Source organism: Aristolochia californica, unplaced genomic scaffold (assembly GCF_029961685.1).
Source record: "Aristolochia californica isolate CCGP_79_NKW_82.1479 unplaced genomic scaffold, dmAriCali1.0.hap1 SCAF_7, whole genome shotgun sequence".
Classification (NCBI taxonomy): domain Eukaryota; kingdom Viridiplantae; phylum Streptophyta; class Magnoliopsida; order Piperales; family Aristolochiaceae; genus Aristolochia; species Aristolochia californica.
The window spans coordinates 35,010,792-35,033,702 of NW_027182268.1; the positions used below are offsets into that span (position 1 = coordinate 35,010,792).

General features: G+C 39.7%; 2 protein-coding genes across 2 annotated transcripts; both read left to right on the plus strand.

The window, feature by feature from the left end:
- Nucleotides 1-7,143: 7,143 nt before the first annotated feature.
- On the plus strand, nt 7,144-8,502 carry LOC137937354 (protein JINGUBANG-like). The gene has a single exon (XM_068782423.1). The coding sequence runs from the start codon at nt 7,144-7,146 to the stop codon at nt 8,500-8,502; it is 1,359 nt and encodes a 452-aa protein (XP_068638524.1).
- Nucleotides 8,503-17,795: 9,293 nt separating this feature from the next.
- On the plus strand, nt 17,796-19,316 carry LOC137937142 (protein JINGUBANG-like). Its single transcript, XM_068782220.1, has one exon. The coding sequence runs from the start codon at nt 17,854-17,856 to the stop codon at nt 19,204-19,206; it is 1,353 nt and encodes a 450-aa protein (XP_068638321.1). The 5' UTR covers nt 17,796-17,853; the 3' UTR covers nt 19,207-19,316.
- Nucleotides 19,317-22,911: the final 3,595 nt, after the last annotated feature.

Here is a 22,911-nt window from a genome sequence, read left to right on the forward strand (position 1 = left end):
TGTTACTTGGCAAAAAAGAAAAGAAAAGGAAAAAAAAGGAAGAAAATAAGGAGGAGGAGGAGGAGAAAAAACAAGTACAAAACAAAAGTGGAGTAGATTGGATTAATTTCGAACGAGCATGTGTAGTGATGATCGAGCTTCGTGACTGTAGAGAACGAAAACGGCCAATGTTCTTGAACTTGGAAGAAACATTTGAAATGAGGGATGGGTTGCTCTGAATAGTATGCTTTAGTAACATGAATGGAACAAAAGTTATTAAGATGTAGGTCAAGATCACCCCTGACATGGATAGATGAAAATTTTCACTGACACTTTGATGGCATATGGTGCTTAAACATTAGATTCTTGGATAAAAATTTCAAATCACTGTTATTCCAAAAAAAAAAAAAAATCATTAATGACCCTAGTTATCTTTTTTCTTCGGACAACAAGCATCCATGCAATCAAACTTTTAATTTGTTAAGTTATAAGATAGGTAGTCTATAAAGAAAGGTTATAGATCTATTTGTTAATGTTCCTAAAGAAAGATAAAGATCAGCAAACTTTCAGGACCAATGAGGCGAAAACACATAACTAGTTGTAATTAGCTAGCAGAGTGCAAATGACACGGTCTTGCAAAAATTCTTGACAAAAATCGGTGATTCAGTAGCCTGCCTATAGTTTATTCATTTTTCTAAGAAACATGTCAAATTAGCATTTTTTTTATATTTTTTTGAAAACAGAGTCAAGAAGAGAATGAGGAATTGGAAAAAAACTCAGGCAAAAGAAACTACTTGGTGAACTCAATTTTTCAAAGATTGATTCCACATTAAATGAAAACCCCAAAGCATATCACTTCATATCATTTAAAACAAATTTCTCTAACTACTCTGCACTATGATGTCCCAAAACATCTAAAAAAAGGGATTACTCACGTCTTAGATTGTCAATTAGAACTAGTACTACATAATCTTGTTCCTTGTCTAGATTTTTTGTGGAGAATCATATACGAAAAGAAAAATCTATAAGTCTATTTTCTTATATATTCAACCAATTCTCATTCTGAGTTTATTAGATGGAGATATCAATCTTGGAAGAATCAATGGTCATGCTAGCCAAAGAAGATAGAGTACTCAGTTCGGCCAGATTACAGAGTCCAAAATCTATCAGATTATTTATCTCAAAATAAGTATATTTTATGAAGATAAGTTATACTTGTTGAAATGTATTTAAGTCTAGTATCAGAAGGAGAAAATTTCATGTCAATCGGTCTATATTTAAGGAGATATTTCCATTGGAAGAATCAAAGGTCATACTTGTATACCGTTGCATGAGAAGATCCATATTTAAGCCGAATTTTTTTGCTTCTTTTTGAGTTGTTGTTATTGATCAACAATATCAAAAAAGTATCTCATGATCTACCCTTGGAAAATTTTTGTTTACTAAATAACAATATCTGGAAAGAATCTTTAGAAGATCATCTCATTTTCAGAAACTTTTCTTGATTTATTTGTCAAAGATTGTCTTGCCTAAATATTTCAATTAAAAAAGACACGGAAAGGTGTCTTGTTTGATTGCTAAGTGTACACCAATTGAAGGAGGAAACTACTTTATTTTTAAAAAATTTCTAGCCACAAATTTTGTGAATTTTTTTTCGGTATTTTGAAAGATTATAAAGAATTTGATTTAGTATCCTTGCCAAAAAAATTAAGGCAAAAAAATAATGAAATATTTGACTTGGCTAGAGCTACTTGGTTTACAATATTTTAGCTGGTGAAGTTGTTGATACTAACCTTCTTTTACTTGATCATACAAGAAGTGGATTAGCACTTGAGCTTGCAAAATATTTGTTCACTTCAAGTTGGGATCATTGACATTATCTCCTAGCTTGAGGGGGAGAATAGAAGGAGAAGTAAGAAGGATGAGCACATTGGAGACCGTTGACTTATTGATTATCAAACAACACTTGGTTCAACTTATAATTGGCAGTCTATTACTCGGCTTGACTCAGTCACTCCCTGTCAAAACTACTAGCTTGATTATTACCTTGGATTATCCTCAACTTATTACTTGGTGCATAGCTTCCTTATTCAAGGATAGTCTTCCTCCAAATGATTTTATGTTTTCTTATTTATCTTAAGGATTTTTACTACCTATTGGTTATCCGCTGCTATATAACTTCCTATTTGGTACATTTTATTATTTTATCTACTGCTATTGTGTTGCTTTGATTGAGACATAGTATTAAAGAAGGACTTCTCGATTGCTAATTGTTGTCAGCATTGCTTATTCTAATGATGAAGAAAGCACATGGTGGCCCCGCAATATTCTCTCCTATGACCAATATTTCCTTTGCCCCAACTTGAGGGGGAGTGTTGAAAGATGTAATCCATGTATAGTGGCAATGATATAAAATATCTTTATTTCTAATCCATTTTCCTCCCCTCTTAGGGTAAAAGGTCATTGATGTAATTTGTAAGATATACAATGTTATAAATACATGTTGAGGGGGAGGATTAGGAATCACTAAAACCTAATCCTCCTTCCCTCCTTCTCTCACACTCTCTTGGCCGACCCTTCTCCTTTTCACTCTCCCCTCATTCTTCCACTCGTGCACTTCTTCATTCTCTCTCCCTCTTGCTGCTCTCTTCTCTCTTAACCTAGTTCATTTACTACTAACCTCATGGGATCCTAAATATAATAACAAATTTTTATTTTAAAAATTAATTAAATTTATCTTTTAACACTATAGACTATGGCTTAGTCTTATTTAAACCCTCACTAGATTTTTTTTAATGCAGAATGGGGTGGTTGCCCACTAATGAGGAGATCTACCATTGGTTATACCATTTTCTTAGGACCTAACCTCATATTTTGGTTGACAAAAAAATAACCCACCATCTCTGGATCCACTACTGAAGCCATGTATAGAGAAATGACTTCTACATATGCTAAGTTCACATGGATTGAGTATCTTCTTAAAGATTTGCATATATACTTTTAACTAAACCTCCATTTATTTTGTGTGAAAATTTAAGTGTTACATACTTGACTTATAGTCTTGTTTATCCCTCTCGCAGTAAGCACATTGGAATAACTATCATTTTGTTCATGAAAAAGTAACAAGAGCATATCCCTTCTGTCAATCAGCTTGTAGACATTTTTATCAAAACACTCTCTTCCAACCAACTTCAACTACTCATAACCAAGGGGGCATGTTAAGCAATCTAAACCTACATAAGGGAATATTAACATACATAGACCTGCAAAAGAGGATATACATCACGACAAGCTACACAAAGGAACATAAATATGCAAACAATACAAAGGAGGGTACATCTACGATGTAAAAACCATGCAAAGGTGGCAAAGGAGGTCACGTCACCCATGCATGAATATAAATGACTTCTCTCCTATAATCACTCACATGAGGGCCCTACTATAACCTTCCAAAGCCAGTCAAGATTCTCCTACAAATCATGCTAAATCTACCCAAGTCAATCAAGGAGAAATCACTCAATCAAAGAGAGAGAATCAATGCCAAATCAATCACTTAAGAGGAGAAAATCAAGATCCCAGAATTATGGGAGAAGAAAGGAAAGAACAACATACTAAATGAAGGAAGATCACATTGATTTGTATTGATTCGTATAAAAATGTCAAGACATCTAGTTGACACCACGCACGAGGACGTGCATGATTTTTTTTTTTTTTTTTTACTTTTTGAAGGGTGTTAAAAAACTATATAAATTCATGTAAACTCACTTCATTTATTCAATTCAAGGCATTCAAAATTTTGTCCCCTTTGTCTCCTCTTGGTGTTGCTCATATTTTCTTTGAAACTCTTCTCCATTCATTCATTCATGGTTACTTGAGTTCTTCATGCTTATGGTGGTGGCTTGAATTTTTTCAGATTGTATGTAGGCCAATATACTCTTCTTAGTTCTTTGAGTTTCCAGAGATAGGGTTGGATATTCCCAATGTGATTAAATTCGACAAGCCAAACTTGTTCAACCCTGATGAATCAGAATCAGATCCCTTTTAAGCTATTAATTAGTTAAAAACTAGATTTACTTTAAAATCATATGACCCGACATGATGATTTAGTTCGACTATAAATTGGGTCTAGTTGTATAAGATCGATTTGATAATCAAAGGAATTATAAAAGTAGATGCTAAACACTTACATGAAAAACTTCAAACCAACTTTCCAAACTATTAGCTTGTGTCAAAATCTAAAAATATGTAGTAAAATCTTATGTTATGATCCCACTTTGGTTCAACCTATGCTTGAACCTAGTCTAATTGATTAATCAAAATTGGCCATCTTATTTGCTTGATGGCCTAGATGGAGATAGGAAGTGCTAGTCAGATGGCCCCCTCCACCATCATTACCACATCATCAAGATTTCCTCCATACCATATGCTATTTTATTGCACCATCTATGACATCAAGCACAAACAAGTTGTCCTGCACATGATGGTGGCTATGTCCTTATCCCCAATACAACTTGAGTAGAATTGTTAAGAGAGAAATTAACGATAAATTAAATAAATTATGTAATATATTAGAAAACTAATGATAAACGAATCAAGAGATTGATTTGTCTCAATTTTCTAAAATCAAGAAAAATACCTTGATTGATTTGATTAAAAAAACTAAGGAAATTCAAATCCTTAATTCAGGATTCGAATTATCCCTCTTCAAATTAAAAATAGGCGTGTAATTTATGAAGAAATCATTCTGATTTAATAAATCTGTTTGTGGATTAGGCTCCGAGGGTCGAATCATATAAAATTATCTTGTGCCTTTTATTCTTTGCATCTTCAATGTCATTTTTTTCATCAAAATCTCACACTATTCATATTCTTCTCTCAAAGGGTTTAGAACTTTTTTTTTTTTTTTGGGGGGAGAGTCTGTGCTTACTTTGCTTTTAAAACTTCTACATGGCACTATTAAAATGAAGAAGGAAATGAGGCTTGGCTACACTCAATATTTCCTTTTAGAAATGTTTGTAGTATTTACAATAATATAATTTGTGTAATTATATTTACAATAATAATTACAAGATAATAAAATGAGTAATAACCTCACTAAATATCAATCAGGAATGCAAGAGATGAAAAATAAATATAGAATAAAGAATAAATCAAGTTTTAAGTTATTCTAATTGAAAATTTACTTCCATAGTTATTTATCGATGAATTTAGATCCAAAACAAAAAGAGCGCAGTAAGGGGGGGTTTAGTCCACAATGAACTTGAAATGAAGTGAAAAATTCAATTCATCTTAAATGAATTGATTCAACTTCAACTCATCTTTGGGTGTTGGTATAGACGAGTTTAAGTGTACTAGAAAACAGATTCCAGTGTTAGTGCCCCCAAATAAAAAGTATGATATAAATAAGAGAATGAGTAACATTTTATAATATACTTAAATAGAACATATACCTAAACAGATAATTAACCAAAATAAACATGGTTACTACACTTATAAGTGATTTAACGTGTAGTATTAAAATATATTAATATCCTAATTAATTAAAAATTATATTATATTACTTAATGCTTATATTTTATTATAAATTAATACGTGTGACTAGAATAAATTATTAAAAATAATAAATAAATAAATAAATAAATTATTTTTTAATAACATAAGATATGTTTTAACATTAAACACCACTAATTTAATAAAATAATAAAAAAATATAATATATATATATATATATATATATCAATAACATAATATATATTTTTATGTATTATTAATTAATAATATATTGTCACAAAATTTAAAACCATTGGTTTAATTAATTATAGCAATGGGATAATTAAACCAAATTTTTTTTATCAAATATTTATTTTAATAATATTTTAATTATGATTATTAAATCACTAATTTAATATAGTAATTATAAAATGAATATATTAAATAAATAAAAATAATTATTTTATAAATGCAAAATTTAAATTATTATTTTTATGACGATGGTTTAATTTTTCATAACTTAGGAAAAATTAATCCATCGTCTTCCTCACGGCGCACATCGTCTTACTCAGCGGCGAGAGACTACGGCGGGCCAGCGGGCAATAGCGACGGAGGTGGCGCTCCGACGGTACGCCGAGAGGGAGCAGAGAGGGAGACCGAGAGAGAAGAGAAGCCTGGAGGCGGAGAAACCCTGAATTTTGGATTAACCCTCCCTAAATTCAAAGCAGAAATGCGTACACCTTTTTTTCTGAATTTGACAGCCTGTAAGGCTGGAAGTCTATTACTTTTACTTAATTTTTGTTTATCTCTTCTTCTGTGCTACGTTGAATTTTGGTGTTTGCTTGAATTCATCGTATAACTCTTTGCACAGCCACGGCTTTTAACTCGCTGCAGCCTGCAAGCGTACCAGTTGTATTATCAATGCTTGATCTCAAGCATTTAGAATATGATTTCCCAAGCATATTTAAGCCTTTCGGTCCAATGTTCATGGCCTTCCGCATTTATTTCGAGACCAGAATCTAAGTATGTCCAGGACAACCTCAATAAATAACTATTGATTTTGATCTGAAAGTATTTATGTGGGAAGAATCGCATTTGTTTTATCTTCTTTTTGGGTGTGGGTGTGGGGTGAGGCCGGGAGAAGCTTTAATTCAAAGTGTCGGAACTGATCGGAATATCTTCCATCGTTATCGTTCGGAATAGAACACGGCGCTCTACCAAGGAGGGAAATGGTTTCATGTTCTAGAGAAAAAACAAGGGGATGGATTTGCATATTTGCTAGCCTTTTCAAGAGCTAGTGGTTGTTCTTCTTCAATGGACCTCATTCAAGAAATCATTAATCACACGTGGATGGTCCTATTTAGAGGATCATGAAAGAAGGGAGAATTGTTATGGTCATGTTCATTGCAACATGGTGTATGATATTAAGTTGGCGAATCTAATATGAGATAGGTTTAAAGGTCCTGCGGCTCTAGTCAAAGACAGTCGTGAGTCAGGTCGACGAGTTGTCCTAGTAGTGAATTAATTGTCAAGCCAACCTGCTTCACTCCGGATTTTTCTCATCAATCCGAGCTATCTGACTTCAAATGTGTATAATACATGGAGCTCACGAAAAACCATAGTTTATACGCTCTCTGAACTGGCCATCTCTCTCCGCCCTTGTTTTAGCTGCCCATGGAGCTGTATACCAAGACGACTACCTGGGGCTTCCGTGATGACGAACCCAAGAGAGTTAAGCGTTCTTCTCAGTCACTCACCCTGCAGAAACTGCTTGAGAGTAACGTGCCAATAACCCCAGCGAGGCTTTCCTCGGCCAGGCTTTCTTCCGCTTCAGCAGTGTCCATTGTGCCTTCAAGCCCCGAGTCCCCATGGGCATTCTCTCCTCTCCGCGCGACCCCTTCGTGTTCCCTGCTCTACCGTTGCATCGCCTCTCTTCATCGCCTCGACGGGAACATCTACTCCATTGCCATCTCCAAAGGCATGGTGTTCACCGGCTCTGCAAGCTGCCGAGTTCGAGTCTGGCGGCACCCAGAATGCGTGGACCGAGGGCACATCAAAACCAGCTCTGGACATGTGGGAGTCATTTTGGCGTTTGACAGTATGCTTGTTACGGCTCATAAGGATCACAAGATACGAGTATGGAGCGTCTCCGTATCAGATGGCCTACGGTCGAAGAAACTAGTCACTTTACCTCGAAGGAGCCACCTCCTGTCCTTCCCTAGCTCGCAGACCCGTCAACAACACAGGCACACCATCTCCTGCTTAGCTTACAACCACACGGAGGGCTTGCTCTACTCCGCCTCCTGGGACAAAACAGTAAAAACTTGGAAGGTGGCTGAGAGGAGGTGCGTGGACACGTTCGTGGCCCACGACGAACGCATTAACGCTATCGTCGTTAACCAAGACGACGGATTTGTATTCACCGGTTCCTCTGATGCGTCCATTAAGATATGGAGAAGGATGTGCGGAGAGTTCTCCCACTTTCTTACCATGGTACTCAGGTTCCAACCTTCTCCCGTGAACGCCCTCGCCTTGACTACTATCCGGGGCTCTTGCTTTCTATATTCGGGTTCCTCCGACGGCTTGGTTAACTTCTGGTGCAAGGACTCCATGTCTGGGAGATACCACCACGGGGGCTTCTTACAGGGCCACCGTCTAGGCGTTCTCTGCTTGATGACTCTAAACAAGTTGATCTTTAGTGGGTCAGAGGACACCACGATCAGGGCGTGGAGAAGAGAAGAAGGAAGCAGTTTCCATGTTTGTGTGGCGGTCCTCGAAGGCCACCGGGGGCCGGTCAAGTGTTTAGCTGCTTCAGTCGAGATAGAGGAAGTGGCGATGGCTTTCTTGGTCTACAGCGTGAGCTTGGATCGGATGGTGAAGGTATGGAGGATCAAAATTTTATATGGCAGCCAAAAGATGAGCGAAGAGGATTCTGAGAACAGGGACGTGCCGCAGAAGATCACGCTGGACTACGACATGAGTCCCGTATTGTCACCGTCGTGGATAGAGAAAAAGTTGCAGGGTGTCCGTTAGGGCGTGTAAAATTGTGAAGAATTTAATAGATGTTGTATCAGTATGTGCTTCTCATGGTAACTTTTCCTGTATTTTGTAACTCTAATTAGGAAGATTATCGCAGTTATTTTTTAAGACTGCCAGCTTACAAAGATTTTGATTCCTAGGAGGCTGGCTTTTTTAAAGATGGACAGCTTCCATCGAAATTTTATTGGTCTATCCATTTTTTAAAAAAATAATAACACAAATAACCAACTTTTCAACTTAATAGCACAAATATCTATTTTTGACCGTCATGTATATAGTCAAAGGTACACGTAAGCTTCAACTTACGTCACCCAACATCCTCGTCTCAATTTGAAAATATGGAGCCACAAAAAAATCCTTTCACACTTCACTAATGAGCTTAATTACGAGACACACTCAATAATGAATTGGGAAGCAAGCATAACTATTAATACATTTAAACATATCCATATTACATGAAGTTTTGCTATGTTATTAAATATTAGGGGTTTTTGATATAAAGCAAGGGGTAGCCATTATGAACACCTTGACTGACGTGGAGTAGAGGCATGGAAGGAACATTGTATGTTAAACCTGTGTCACATGAGAAGGTAGCAAAACAAGATCCTCTAATCATGGGATGGGAGAAATTTGTCTCATTGCTCGGTCTTTTGATAACACGTCCTAGATTGTAATAGATGAACAAAAAGGCATAGTAGTAAAATAAAAAAGATGAGTCAATGGAGGAATTTGGATAGACTTCGTCATCCTCCTTAGTTTCAAGGAGAGATTTGTATTCGTGTATTTGAACATATATGTAGTTTAAAGAGAGTTGGAATCTCTTTTGTGTAAATTTTAACTAACAGAACTGCTAGTACAATTTTTCCTAACAAGGGTTCTTGGTGGTGACTACAAATAAGAGAACATTGACTACCAAATTTTGTCTCCCAATATTGTGTGAGTTTGTTGATTACCTTACTCACATTTATTTTTATTTATAAACACTCAATTTTTTATTAGAAATTCTCAATTCACCCCCTATTGAGAAGACACCTGGGCCGACGACAAAAGCTTGGTGTGGGCTGACTTGTATAATTGTAGCCATCTTTTATGATGGTTCCGATATCATGACATTGGATGAACCAAACTTTACAAACTATGCCTTTGTATTTTTTGTCAATATTTTATTTTGGTTTGGCATCATTTTACTATGAAACTTGGGTTTGAGGTGGTTTTATATTCTTCAAGATCAATAATGATGCACCCTTGGGTTGACAATCCAAGATCTTGTCTTTCAAGAGAAAACACTTTTTGGTGTAATGGTCAACTATTCTATGAAATCTATAATAATTGGGGTCACTTGCCTTCCTAAAATCTGTTGGTTGTTTGGGATCAAGGAGATTAATCATTTGCTTATAAAGCTGTTCATCTAACATTCTAGGTAGGACAACATCAAGGAAAGGATAGGTCTTTGTTTGTCATTCTTTCAATGTAGGCTTTTTATTGTCATTCTTTCAATGTAGGCTTTTTATTGTCATTCTCTTCTCATTTCTTACTAGTATCGTCTTTCATTATCTTACTTGTAATTTTGGTACGTTGGAAAACACTAGTAATGTGAAATTTTTCAATAATTCTTTTGCAAAAACGGTCTTGAAGTCCTTTTTTCTCTTTCACCTTTTAACTTGGGTCATCTATTGGGGCTTTTGCCTCACCCTCTTTCTCGATCAAAATCTCCATGTTATCACATTTGTAACAACTCTTGGAAGTCTGTGGGATTCTAACTTTGTAAGTTAGTAAACCCAAATGGTATTCCTCCAAAGACACATGTCAATCTCAGTCTTGATGGATAAGTTGACACTTTATTTGCAATTCAAACTTAGATGCCTCCATCGATTGATGTAGTCAATCACCTTTCTCTCGTTCTCTACTTCATGTTGGTAAGTTCACTATAGGTTATTACACGATGAGTTGTATGGAAGAGAATCAAGAATTTGTGTTCCAACTAGTTCCAATGGACTCAAAGGGGAGTTTAATAAACTAGTTGAATGTGTTTCCCTCTAAAGAACGTCTAAATTGCTTCAGTAAGAGCTCACCATCTTGTGTCAGTATTATTGTAAGTATCAATGAAGTGCTATATGTTCCATCTAATTTCTATCACCATTGAACTATTAATGCTTTGGCATGTAATAGCCAAGCTGCATCCTAAGTGCTTGGATACATTGAATGTAGGGTTAGTCATAAACTTGAGAAACTTGCCACCCCCCCCTTGATCACCAAGCTATCAATGTTTGTTTCTGACGACTCCTCTAGACCCACAGAACTTTGTCTTCAGTGAACACGAAATGCGTCGGACAGAGGCTGACGACACAGTCTAATAGCGAGCTCACAGCTCCTACGGTGGTGGACATAACCACCACTATCTCAAGGGGACTGACGGAACAGTCCAGACAAGAGAGAGCATTGAGCTCTCTGGTTTCTCGGTGAAGACAAGGAACACGAACACAAATGACGAAGAAGAATTCCTCCCGTTGGGGTTTTTCCCCCTTTCTTTATGTATTTAACCTTTAGGTTTTCCTGTTACAAAATGGCCCATGGGCCCAATACAATGTCACCCATCCCATTAAGCCTAATCTAATAACCCTATGTATATAACCCAAATTATACAACAATTATGAACATAAATTATATCTAATATACATTTTAATATATCGTAACATCCCCCCTCAAATTGATGCTGGTGAGCCAAGCAACAACAATTTGCCAACCAAAACGTTATGTCGGGATTGAGACAATGCTTTGGTGAAGACATTGGCCACTTGAAGATCCGAAGAAATGTATGGAAGAGATATTACCCGATGCTCCAAAGTGTCGCGGATGGAGTGACAGTCAACCTCAATATGCTTGGTGCGCTCATGGAAAACCGGATTGGCCACAATCTGGATAACACTTGTATTACTGCATGAAGTGGTGTAGATGAGGGCTGAGGAAACTGGAGCTCAACAAGAAGACCGCGGAGCCAAATAACTTTAGAACACGCAGTAGACATAGCGCGATACTCGGCCTCGGTAGATGACTTGGACACCCGGTTTTGTTTCTTACATTTCCAAGAAATTAGTGCATTCCCTAAAAACATACACCAGCTTGTAGTAGAGCGGCGGGTATTGGGGCACCCTGCCCAATCAACATCTTTGTAGGCAACCAAATGTAGCGCGGAGCCAGTAGGAAAGAATAAGCCACGAGCAGGCGAGCCGCGTAAATAGCAGATGATGCGCCGAACTTCGGCAAGATGAAGGTGCCCAGGAGATGACATAAACTGACTGTCCAGATGAACAACATAGGAGATGTCCGGGTGAGTAGTAGTCAAGTATATGAGACTCCCAACCAGTTGTCGATAGATAGTCGGATCATCAAGGAGAGTCCTTTCATTTTTCCTATATTTGACATTGACCTCCATAGGGGTAGCCACAGAAGATGTGTCCTCCAACCCAACGAGAGTAATAAGATCTTAAATATACTTATGCTAGTTTAAGAAAATACCTTTGGGTATGTGATGTACCTCCAACCCTAAGAAGTATGTGAGTTGTCCAAGATCCTTCATATGAAAAGTGGCATGCAACACCTTTTGAAGCTTGGTAATCAGTCTAGAGTCAGTGCCAGTAATGATGATGTCATCCACATAAACCAAGAGAATGACCATGCCCACGACAGACTTATGACAGAAGAAGAATAAGTGTGTCATGAAACTTCTCAAAACAAACCCGGGGGGCTTGTTTAAGCCCATACAAAGGACAACAGAGCTTGCAGACATGATCAGGAGAAGAGATAGACATACCTAAGGGAAGCTTTATGTAGACATCTTCCTGTAGATCACCGTGGAGAAAGACATTCTTCACATCCATCTGATGCAATGGCCAGGATTGAGATGTTGCAATGGCTAAGATAGTACAGATGGTAATCATCTTGGCAATTGGTGAAAAAGTTTCCTCATAATCAATCCCATATTCCTGCATGTTCCCTAGGGCCACAAGGCAGGCTTTGTACCGATCCAACGATCCATCTAAACGCAGTTTGACAGAGAAGACCCACTTACTCCCAAAAGGCCGAATAGAAGCAGGGCAAGCCACAATGTCCCAGGTGTGATTCTCCTCTAGTGCTTGTAGTTCAGTTTGCATTGATTTTTTCCAACACTCATGTGTCATAGCCTGTTTATAGCCAGAAGGAATGAAAATAGAAGACAAAGTAGCTACCAGAGAGATAGGGGAGGGAAAACCATACCTGATAGCGTGGGTCTACGAAGAGTGATGGGATCAAGAGTAGAGAGAGGATCAGGAGCAAGCGCTAGGTCAGGATAAGGAGGGGGCAGTGATGCAATGGGGTGATGCTCATCAAAGCTCAACAAACTAGACAGAGAGGCAGACGGTAGAGTAACTTGAGATGGAAAGAAATATTGATTTTCAAAGAATACCACATTCCGAGAAACACAGACTTGACGCGCCTGGGGATCATAGCAAACATAGCCCTTTTGAGAACCAGCATACCCAAGAAATACACACATAATTGATTGGGCGGTAAGTTTATGTCGTTCATGATCAGGTAGATGCACAAAACAAACACAACCGAACGTCCGAAGATCAGTGTAGGACAGAGAATAACCAAATAATTTAACAAAGGGAGAGACATGATGTAAGATAGGCGAGGGCAGGCGGTTGATTAAATGAACGGAGGTAGAGAGAGTTTCACACCAAAACCTAGGAGGAACGGATGATTCAATGATAAGGGTGTGGACCATATCAAGAAGGTGACAATTTTTTTGTTCAGCAACACCATTTTGTTGTGGTGTCGAAGGACAAGAACGCTGAGAGATAATGCCTTTGCTTTGAAGAAATTCCTGGAATTCCATTGACATGTACTCGCCTCCAGAGTCAGAGCGAAGTACTTTAAGGTGAGCAGAGAACTGTGTTTCAATGAGTGCAAGAAACCTCTTAAAAACGACAAAAACTTCAGACTTAGCCCGTAAGAAGTAAACCCAGGTAAATCGACTAAAATCATCAATAAAGGTGACAAAGTACTTAATTTGTGCATGCGAGACAACAGGAGTAATTCCCTAGACATCGCTATGAATAAGGTCAAAGCAGTGGGAGGCATGCGAGGCATGATGCGGAAATGATAGAGTTTTACTTTTGCCAAGTTTGCATGATGAACAGTCAAAATAAGTATTAAGAGAAGTGCAGTCTTGATTGCCTAATAAACTCGATTTAAACAATGTACGAAGTACAACTAAGTTTGGGTGGCCTATATGTCTATGCCACATCTTAGTGTCATACCCAACAACTTTACAAGCAAAAGAAAGTACAGGAGAACATGAAATAACAGTGGATAGAAAAACTTTAAGTGGAAATAGCCTGCCCACTTTAGGCCCCTTTGCGATCACCTTCCCCGACGCTTGATCCTACACAACATAGCCAGAGCGAGAAAATTGAACATTACATTTTTTATCAACCTATTGACCAACAGATAGAACGTTTGTCGATAGGTCAGGAGACACAAAACATCAGCTAAAGACAGAGAGAGGTCACCAACATCACTGATAGGCAGAATGCTGCCATCAGCAATGTTGATGTGCAGGTTGTCATCATACTTTCTAACATTCAAAAGAGATACAACATTGTTGGTCAAGTGGTTAGAGGCACCAGAATCAAAATACCATGGTTGAGTAGAGAGATTCTGCTTACCTGAGATACTAAAAGTAGAAAAGGCAGATATGATCATCTATTGTACCATTTCAGGAGTGAGGGTGGTTAAACTTGCAGGTGCTGGTGGAACTGGAATGGTAGTGACTAGGACGGCTGGCGGCAATGATGCAGAACTAGAAGTACCAGTGGTGGCATGATAACCTGTATTCTTCCTCCTTTCATGGCGTGTAGGACAAACTGCGATGAAATGACCCAATTTCTTGGGGCATTCCCGAGGAAAGTGACCATATGACCTGTAGTGGAAGCACTGAACAGAACTCGTGTCCCGACCCTTAATTTTTCCTTGTGCTATATAAGTCACAGGAGCCGAGATATCAGCCTGGACTCGATGTTCTTTGCTAGCCTGAGTAGCAATGCGCTGCTCCTCCATGAGAAGTTCACTCAAACAGGCATCCAGTGACGACACTAGATATGGTATCGTTCCCATGGAGCATAGTTGTAACGAAGTGCTCATAAGAAAAAGGTAAAGAACACAGTACAATCAGTGTTTGATCTCATCTTCAATAGTAACATCAATATTTTTCAAATCCATAACAATTTTATTGAATTCATTAAGATGTTCTTTAATAGATGTATCTTCTTTCATCCGAATAGTGTAGAGGCGTTGTTTCAAGTACAACCTGTTCGTGAGAGATTTAGTCATATAAATACTCTCCAACTTGAGCCACAAACCAGCCGCGGTAGTCTCATCCACTACCTCCCGCAAAACCTCATCCGCCAAGCACAACTGAATTGAACTAAGTGCTTTGATATCAAGTTCCTCCCTGTCTTCCTCTGACATAGTAGCTGGAAGCTTCTCATTCCCATTCAACGCTTTGTAGAAACCCTGTTGAACCAACATAGCACGCATCTTCACGCGTCATAGACTGAAACTCATCTGCCCATCAAAATTTTCTACTGTATACTTCGCAGCCATTAGAACCAATAATCTCATTTCCAAAAGGGAAAAAAAAATAAGTTTCCCTTGCTCGGTTGATTAAGCCCTCTCGGCACTTACAGAAACAAGCAGCGGAAAAACAAGGTTCCCTCAGGACTCATCGAAAAACAGGCTTCTCTCTCGGGACAGAGAGATCTCTATCGCCGTTCAGAGCAGCAGAAGCAGAGAGAGGAGCTGAGATCCGGCGCTGTTGCCAGAAGGCTAGCTCTGATACCAGTTTATTAGAAAATCGACAAACGATTCGAGATTTATCCAGCAACGAGGTGTATAAGTAAATGAGAAAACGGAAAAATAAGGAATCAATCACACACAAGGCACAAAAGATTACTTGGTTCGGCAAATAGCCTACATCCACGAAATGAGGACGACGAGAGACGTTCACTCACTGGAGAGAAGAGCGGTGCGGTTCAAAGCTTGTTATAGTCGATTTTTCAAAGTCGAATCCTCCTTTTGCGAAAACCCCTATAGAATAAAACCCTGATTAACTTAACCGGGTCGGGACATACCGTGTGTACTAATCGGGTAATCGGGTCACAAATGGGTATTAATTCAAGACACCCACATAACACAAGATAATGGAAAACGCTACATTTTCTCGTCCAGTCCGATTGTTTGGATGGCATCTCAACTAAAAAACTACAATAAGGTAAAAGCAATGAGGTTATCCTTTTAATGACATGAAAAAACTACATAAGACACAGTTAAGGAGCTATGCATGGTGCACTCTCCCACTACTGTAATTTATACGGACAGCATATCTGATGAATCCAGTGACATTCATTGGGACATGAACGGCTGTGCCATTTCGGGGGAAGAAGGTACTAGGTACAACGTTATGTGGAATGAGATTCCTTGGACTTCGAGAAGCACTTGAGGACATCAATTTAGGGGATGACGATATGAAACATCTTAAGGGGATCGAACCGAATGAACATGAACCAACCTTACCACCTATAAACTCTTCAATCTCACCTTTTTTAACAAATATCTTCTTTACAAACAGGAATTCTCGAGTCCACTAGAGCGGCAGTGACTCGAAAGAAAATCATCTGTGTAGATGAGCCGTCCCATCAAGAGCACCTGAGGCTTTTTCCCTTTAGACGACGTAAGAGGCGAGAGTAGATGGATGCTAACAGCAACACTTCTGTTGCTGACAAGGCTTCTTCTGGTTAAGATTCAATTCTTCTGGTTACTCGCTAGTGCTGAAGTAGCTTACTTACTAGTGTTGAGGTAGCCCTTTATGTCATCTTTTAATTCTATCACTGCACCAGCTCGTCAGGCTCGATCAAGTGGTGGTCGGCTCGATTATGTACTCTGTGTCTAATGCAGTTGCGATCCAATCGAGTATAACAGAAGATGCCATGATCGATTTGAAAACTACCATTAAGATGCGGTATGATGGCAGTTCCACAGTTTTAGCAATTTCTATGTACGTTTTCGTTTAATTTGAGACTACAGATGACTGAGTGCTGTGTAGTGTGGCCACCTAGTTACAGTTCCAGCGTTCCCAAAATTTACCTTCTGAATGCATTTAAGTGGCTGGACGGAGAACATCATAACTCCTTTTTTTTGTTTTTTTTTATTATTTAGTTTTCTTGTTCTTTCTTTTTCTTTCTGTGTCTCCAGCCAGAGGCGTCCCAATCGCAAGGTTTCCAGCCTTAAGAACAAATCACCACTGTATTGCCTTGCATTTAACTATGAACACTGAACGATGCTCTCAACGAGGATCGAGATTAGTTTTCGCAAATGATATTAATGTAAAACCGTTACTTTCATGCGGTCATTTATAGTTTGAACCCCTACGAAGAGGACTTAAATGAAAACATAAGGTTAATTTTCATGTCTTAATTTAAGCAGGTGGTTGATACAGATTAAGCAGAAAAGTAGTGATTTTTCAAATTACGACCTCTGGGAAGAAGATGAAGCACCCACTTGAAGAAAAACAAACGTCCGTTGATTTTTAAAATGTAATTGGTGGAGATGCGGAGGAGAGAGAAGACATTTGTGACCAATTATGACACTCCTCCACGACCATTTATTACCTTTGACCTGCATTAACGTAATATGATCTTGATCGTCTTCCCAAGCGATCTTCAGTGCTCTAACACGGGCGAGGCAACTCATAAGAAGGAGACAACGCAATCGTCCCTTAGATCTCTAAGCAATCATTTGACCTGTTCGTTCCAGTTTTGGAATCATTTGGAAGAGATTTATCAGTCGAAAATAGAAGCGTGTGCGACGCCTGTGGGAGTCATACTGAAAAATAACCCTCGAAACTTACTATAACTAGTTTTTACACGTGCAGTGAATGATGACGAATGGTGAAGAAGAGTGAAGTGAAAAATAAATGCGGCTCTTTGAAGCCTGGCCTTCAATGTTACCGTGGAGAGGTTGAAGAGTGGTAAAAGCTGGAGGTACACGAGGTCCCCTCTTGGCTTTCCAATTTTCTCTTCCCTGCATCATGACGAGTCCTACTCAAATCCATGAATGCTTTAATAGTCCAAGCCAGCTAAGTGCAGCTTCAAAACGCAGCATTGCAACTCATACGAGCCGTACCAGGGCCATTACTTGCTTCCTTAGGCTTCTTCTTCGGCCTTCTCTTGGAGATCTTCGTCAACCCAACCCTTTTCCTTTTTAACTCTCTCTTCTCTTCCTTTCTCTTTCTTTAACCTGCCTATGGATTTCTATGGGAAAAAAACCGTTTGGAGTTTCATAGATGAGCAACCCAGGACGCTCCAGACTCCCTCGCAGCTCTCACTCAGGCCGGCTCCTCACCAACCGCTACCAGAGTCTGACATCCCACTCAGCCCGGCAAGGCTCTCCTCTGCTTCGCCCTTCGCGCCTTCCAGTCCGGAATCACCATGGGCTCTCTCTCCCCTCTGCGCCTCCCCCTCCCCTTCCCTCCTCTACCACTGCATCGCTTCCTTACATCGTCTCGACGGGGGTATCTACTCCATCGCCATCTCCAAAGGCATGGTCTTCACCGGCTCTGCCAGTCGCCGCGTCAGGGTTTGGAGGCAACCGGAATGCCTGGAGAGGGGTCACCTAAAGACCAGCTCCGGAAACATCGGAGCCATCTTGGCTTTTAATAATATGCTCTTCACTGCGCACAAGGACCATAAGATCCGTGTCTGGAGCGTCTCACTCTCCGAACGCCTCACTTCCAAGAAGCTGGCTACTCTACCCAGAAGGACCACTCTCCTGCCCTTTATGAGGACCCAGCCCCAACACCAACAACACAAGGATACTATCTCCTGCCTCGCTTACTACCATGCCGAGGGCTTGCTCTATTCCGCCTCCTGGGACAAAACCGTGAAGACATGGAGGGTTGCCGATAAGAGGTGCGTGGACTCGTTCGTGGCTCATGACGAACGTATTAACTCTATCGTGGTCAACCAAGACGATGGTTTTGTCTTCACTGGCTCATCCGACGGGTCCATCAAGATATGGAGGAGGATGTGCGGAGACATCTCCCACACCCTCACCATGACGCTCAAGTTCCAGCCCTCCCCAGTGAATGCACTGGCTTTAAGTACCTTCAGGGGCTCTTGCTTCCTTTACTCTGGTTCATCCGACGGCCTCGTTAACTTCTGGGAGAAAGAGTCCATCTTCGGGAGATATCACCACGGCGGCTTTCTACAAGGTCACCGGTTCGGGGTTCTCTGCTTAACGGCCATAGACAAGCTCATCTTCAGCGGATCAGAGGACACCACCATCAGGGTTTGGAGCAGAGAAGACGGAAGCAGCTTCCACGTTTGCCTGGCCGTCATTGAAGGCCATCGGGGGCCAGTCAAGTGCTTGGCTGCATGTGTAGAGATCGAGAAAGTGTTTATGGGCTTCCTGGTCTACAGTGCTAGCTTGGACCGAACAGTCAAGGTATGGAGGATTAAAGTGTTAGCTGGTAGTGAGAAGGCGACTGCAGAGGATACCGAGGACGAAGACGTGCATAAAAACATGATGGTGGATCATGAGATGAGTCCTGTGTTATCACCGTCATGGATGGAGAAGAAGCTACAGGGAATTCACTAGGGAGTTTTACTGTAAGCGGGATGTACCCATCTGATGTTTTTGTTACATTGTTACTCTTTAAGCAGGTAAAGGTAGCTGTATTGTACTTGAGCAAGGTAACTTTTTTTCTCTCTCCTCTTCTTCTAGTGATCCGGTTGCACGATCTTGAATTCCGGTTAAAAATTAACATACTTAGAACAAAAGAAGACTATTTAAGTATCACAAACACAGTATCTCAGTGAAACAAAAATATACATAAATCTAGTCCTATAAAATTAGTGGCCCGTAAATGAGAACCTAGTCTAGGCTACATCGGTAGAGAAGAACCGATTAAAGAGTATGGTTGTACTTCAGTGTACTGCCATTACCATACTGAGCATACTTCTCTTTGAAGAGTTGTTCTTGGCTGCAGTGTTTCTGTGCATTGGTACTTCTTCATGCAGATTTGAGGGAGGGTTAGTCCAAAATGAAGTGAGATGAATTACTCCCGCATTACTTAGTTCATTAGATTAAGGGAATAGTATACAATGAATTATACTTCAAATGAATTACGTCAATTCATTCGCTCAAGCAAAAAAAGGGAAATTTGGATTCAGACTTGTTTTGCGAATCAAACACTTGAAGCGCGGGACTTGAGCGTTGCTCCTTGTCCCCTTAACATATTTTAACAAAAGAAGACTATTTAAGTATCACAAACACAATATCTCAATGAAACAAAAATATACATAAATCTAGTCCTATAAAATTAGTGGCCCATAAATGAGAACCTAGTCTAGGCTACATCGATAGAGAAGAACCAATTAAAGAGTATGGTTGTACTTCAGTGTCCCACCATTACCATACTGAGCATACTTCTCTTTGAAGAGTTGTTCTTGGCTGCAGTGTTTCTGCGCGTTGGTACTTCTTCATGCAGATCTTAGGGTTAGGATTTTGCAACTAGTGCACAATGTTGACTTATTTTTTTGTGTATGCTTCTCCTACTTTAGTTAAGATGTACAAAAGTTGAGCAACTCACTAAGGGTTCTTTATTTTTATCAGAAAATAAAAATATAAAGGCTACAAAGATCAAATAGAAGTCAAACTTGCTTATTTGTGTTGCTCAGAAGCTTATATGTAAATCATAATTTCTATACACAAATAGTTCATACGTAAAACAACAAGTAAACGAAAAAATTACAATGTTATATCATACTGACATGGAAGAATGTAGACAGACTTTATAAAGCAGGAATATATGTTATATCGAGGATATGGCTCCATTGGAGGAACTATAAGCTCTTTACTTAGGACTCAGGACCGAATTTTTTTTCAGCTTTTGGTCAAGTTCTTCCGGTATTGGAATAGGAGAGCCATGTTCAGAGAAAAGTGATCCTAACAATGATTTGAATATGAATCAAGTTGAGTCATTCCCTCTCCATCTTATGCATTTCATGAAGAAGCCAAAAACCATGCAAATTTGCAGGAAGCAACTGGCCCTGGATTTTCTCCCGTTTCTATAGGCACCAGCCGATGAATCCCAAATAGAGGGAGGAGAAGGCAGAGTGCCCACCTCCCTCTCTATCTCAATGTATGTGTAGGCTCTCCTTCCACTTTTGACTGTTAAAATTGGTGAAGGATTCCTCACTTACCCTGCTAACACTCATATAATAGGGTGGTGTGGAGAAGAGAGCCCCCCTCTGAGAGGATTTGATAAAAACCACCACACATCGAAGGTGGAGTTGATGATCAATTTATAAGCTTTACAATGCCATATACAGAATATTACAATCAATCTGAAATGAAAATTATATAAAGAATTAGCCTGTAATCAGGGCTAATTATCCTCAATGGAATATATAGAAATGGAGCCTTGAATCAAGGCAATATATCTTTAACAGTATCTTCAACACCCCCCGCAAGCGAAGTGTCGGATTGGAACGAACGTGAAGCTTGGATAGGAAAAATTCAAAAAGAGTGCGACAAACATTTTTGGTGAAGATGTCAGCAACCTGTAGATGAGAGGGCACAAACTGGGTGCGAAGTTTTCCTGCGACAACAAGTTCCCGAAGAAAATGGTAATCTAATTCAACATGTTTGGCCCACTTGTGGGAAACAAGATTGGAGCTTAAGAAGATAACACTTTTGTTGTCGCATAAGAGCAAGGGCAGTTGTGGAACTGGGACCTTGAGATCATGCAGAAGATGCGTAAGCTAAAGAAGTTCAACAACGGTCATAGCTAGGGCACGATACTCAGATTCACAACTGGAGCGGGGGACTGTGGGTTGCTTCTTTGCACTCCAAGAAACGAGATTGTTACGAACATAAATGGAGTAGCCTGATGTGGAACGACGAGTATCGGGGCAGCCAGCCCAGTCAGCATCCGAATAAGCGACTAGCGCACTGGGAACAGTGGATGGACGAAAACTAAGGCCAAAATGAAAAGTGCCTTTAACATAGTGAAGAATACGTTTAACAGCAAGAAAATGATCTTCAGTAGGGGCATGCAAAAATTGGTTGACAGAATTAACAGCATGAGCAATAACTGGGCGTGAAATGGTCAAATATTGAAGGGCACCAACCAGAGACCGATAGAGAGTAGGATCAGAGAAAGGAGAACCATCAGCAGACAAGCGTTGGGAAATAACCATGGGAGTGTGAACAGGTTTGCTGTCGAGCAACTGAGCGTGAGTGAGAATATCCCGAGCATATTTTAACTGATTGATAAATAGACCATCAAAAGTGGGCAAAACTTCAAGACCAAAAAAGTAGCTGAGGGAGCCCAAATCCTTGGTAGCAAACTCATAATGAAGCTTATGAGTAAAGTTGTCAAGCAGAGATGGATTATTGCCAGTAACAATAATGTCATCAATATAAAGAAACAAATATATAAGGCTATATTGTTGATGAAAGGCAAAGAGAGAGGTGTCGACGTGGCTGCAAGAAAACTCATGTGTGAGAAAAAAGGAGCTGAAACGCTGAAACCAGGCACAAGGCGCTTGCTTAAGGCCATAGAGAGTTTTCTTTAACAGACAAACATAAGTGGGAAAACAAGGATCAATATACCCAGGAGGTTGTTCTATATAAACATGTTCAGTAAGGTTGCCATTGAGGAAGGCATTCTTGACATCAAGTTGCCGAAAAGGCCATTTATTGGTAACAGCAAGAGAAAGCACAACACGGACAGTAGTAGCTTTGACAACCGGACTGAAAGTGTCAGTGTAATCGAGACCAGGTACCTGAGTATAACCTTTGGCAACAAGGCGAGCTTTGAGACGCTCAACAGAACTGTCCGACAAATATTTAGTGTGAAACACCCATTTAGAGCCCACTATGTTGGTGTTGAGAGGACGAGGAACCAAAATCCAAGTGCCATTTTGTTGCAAAGCTTGAACTTCTTCATCCATGGCAGCATGCCAAGCAGGATTCTTAGCAACATATTTGAATCCTTTGGGCTCAATAGAAGTAAGAAGAGCCAAAAGAAGTCTAGAAGAGCCCAAAACACTAAGATGCGCTGGATAACGAGGCTTGAAAATACCAACTTTAGCGCGGGTAATCATAGGATGAGAGCCCAAGGGAGAAGGCGGATGAGCAGCAGTCTCAATAGAAGGCGGATGAGCAGTGGTCTCAATAGAAGGCGGACTAGAGATTGAGGATGGCAAAGAAGCACCTGCAAGAGAATTATCAACCTGCACAGACTCATCCAAAGGGTCAGAACAAATATTACATCGGGAGGAGCTGGATTGAGGA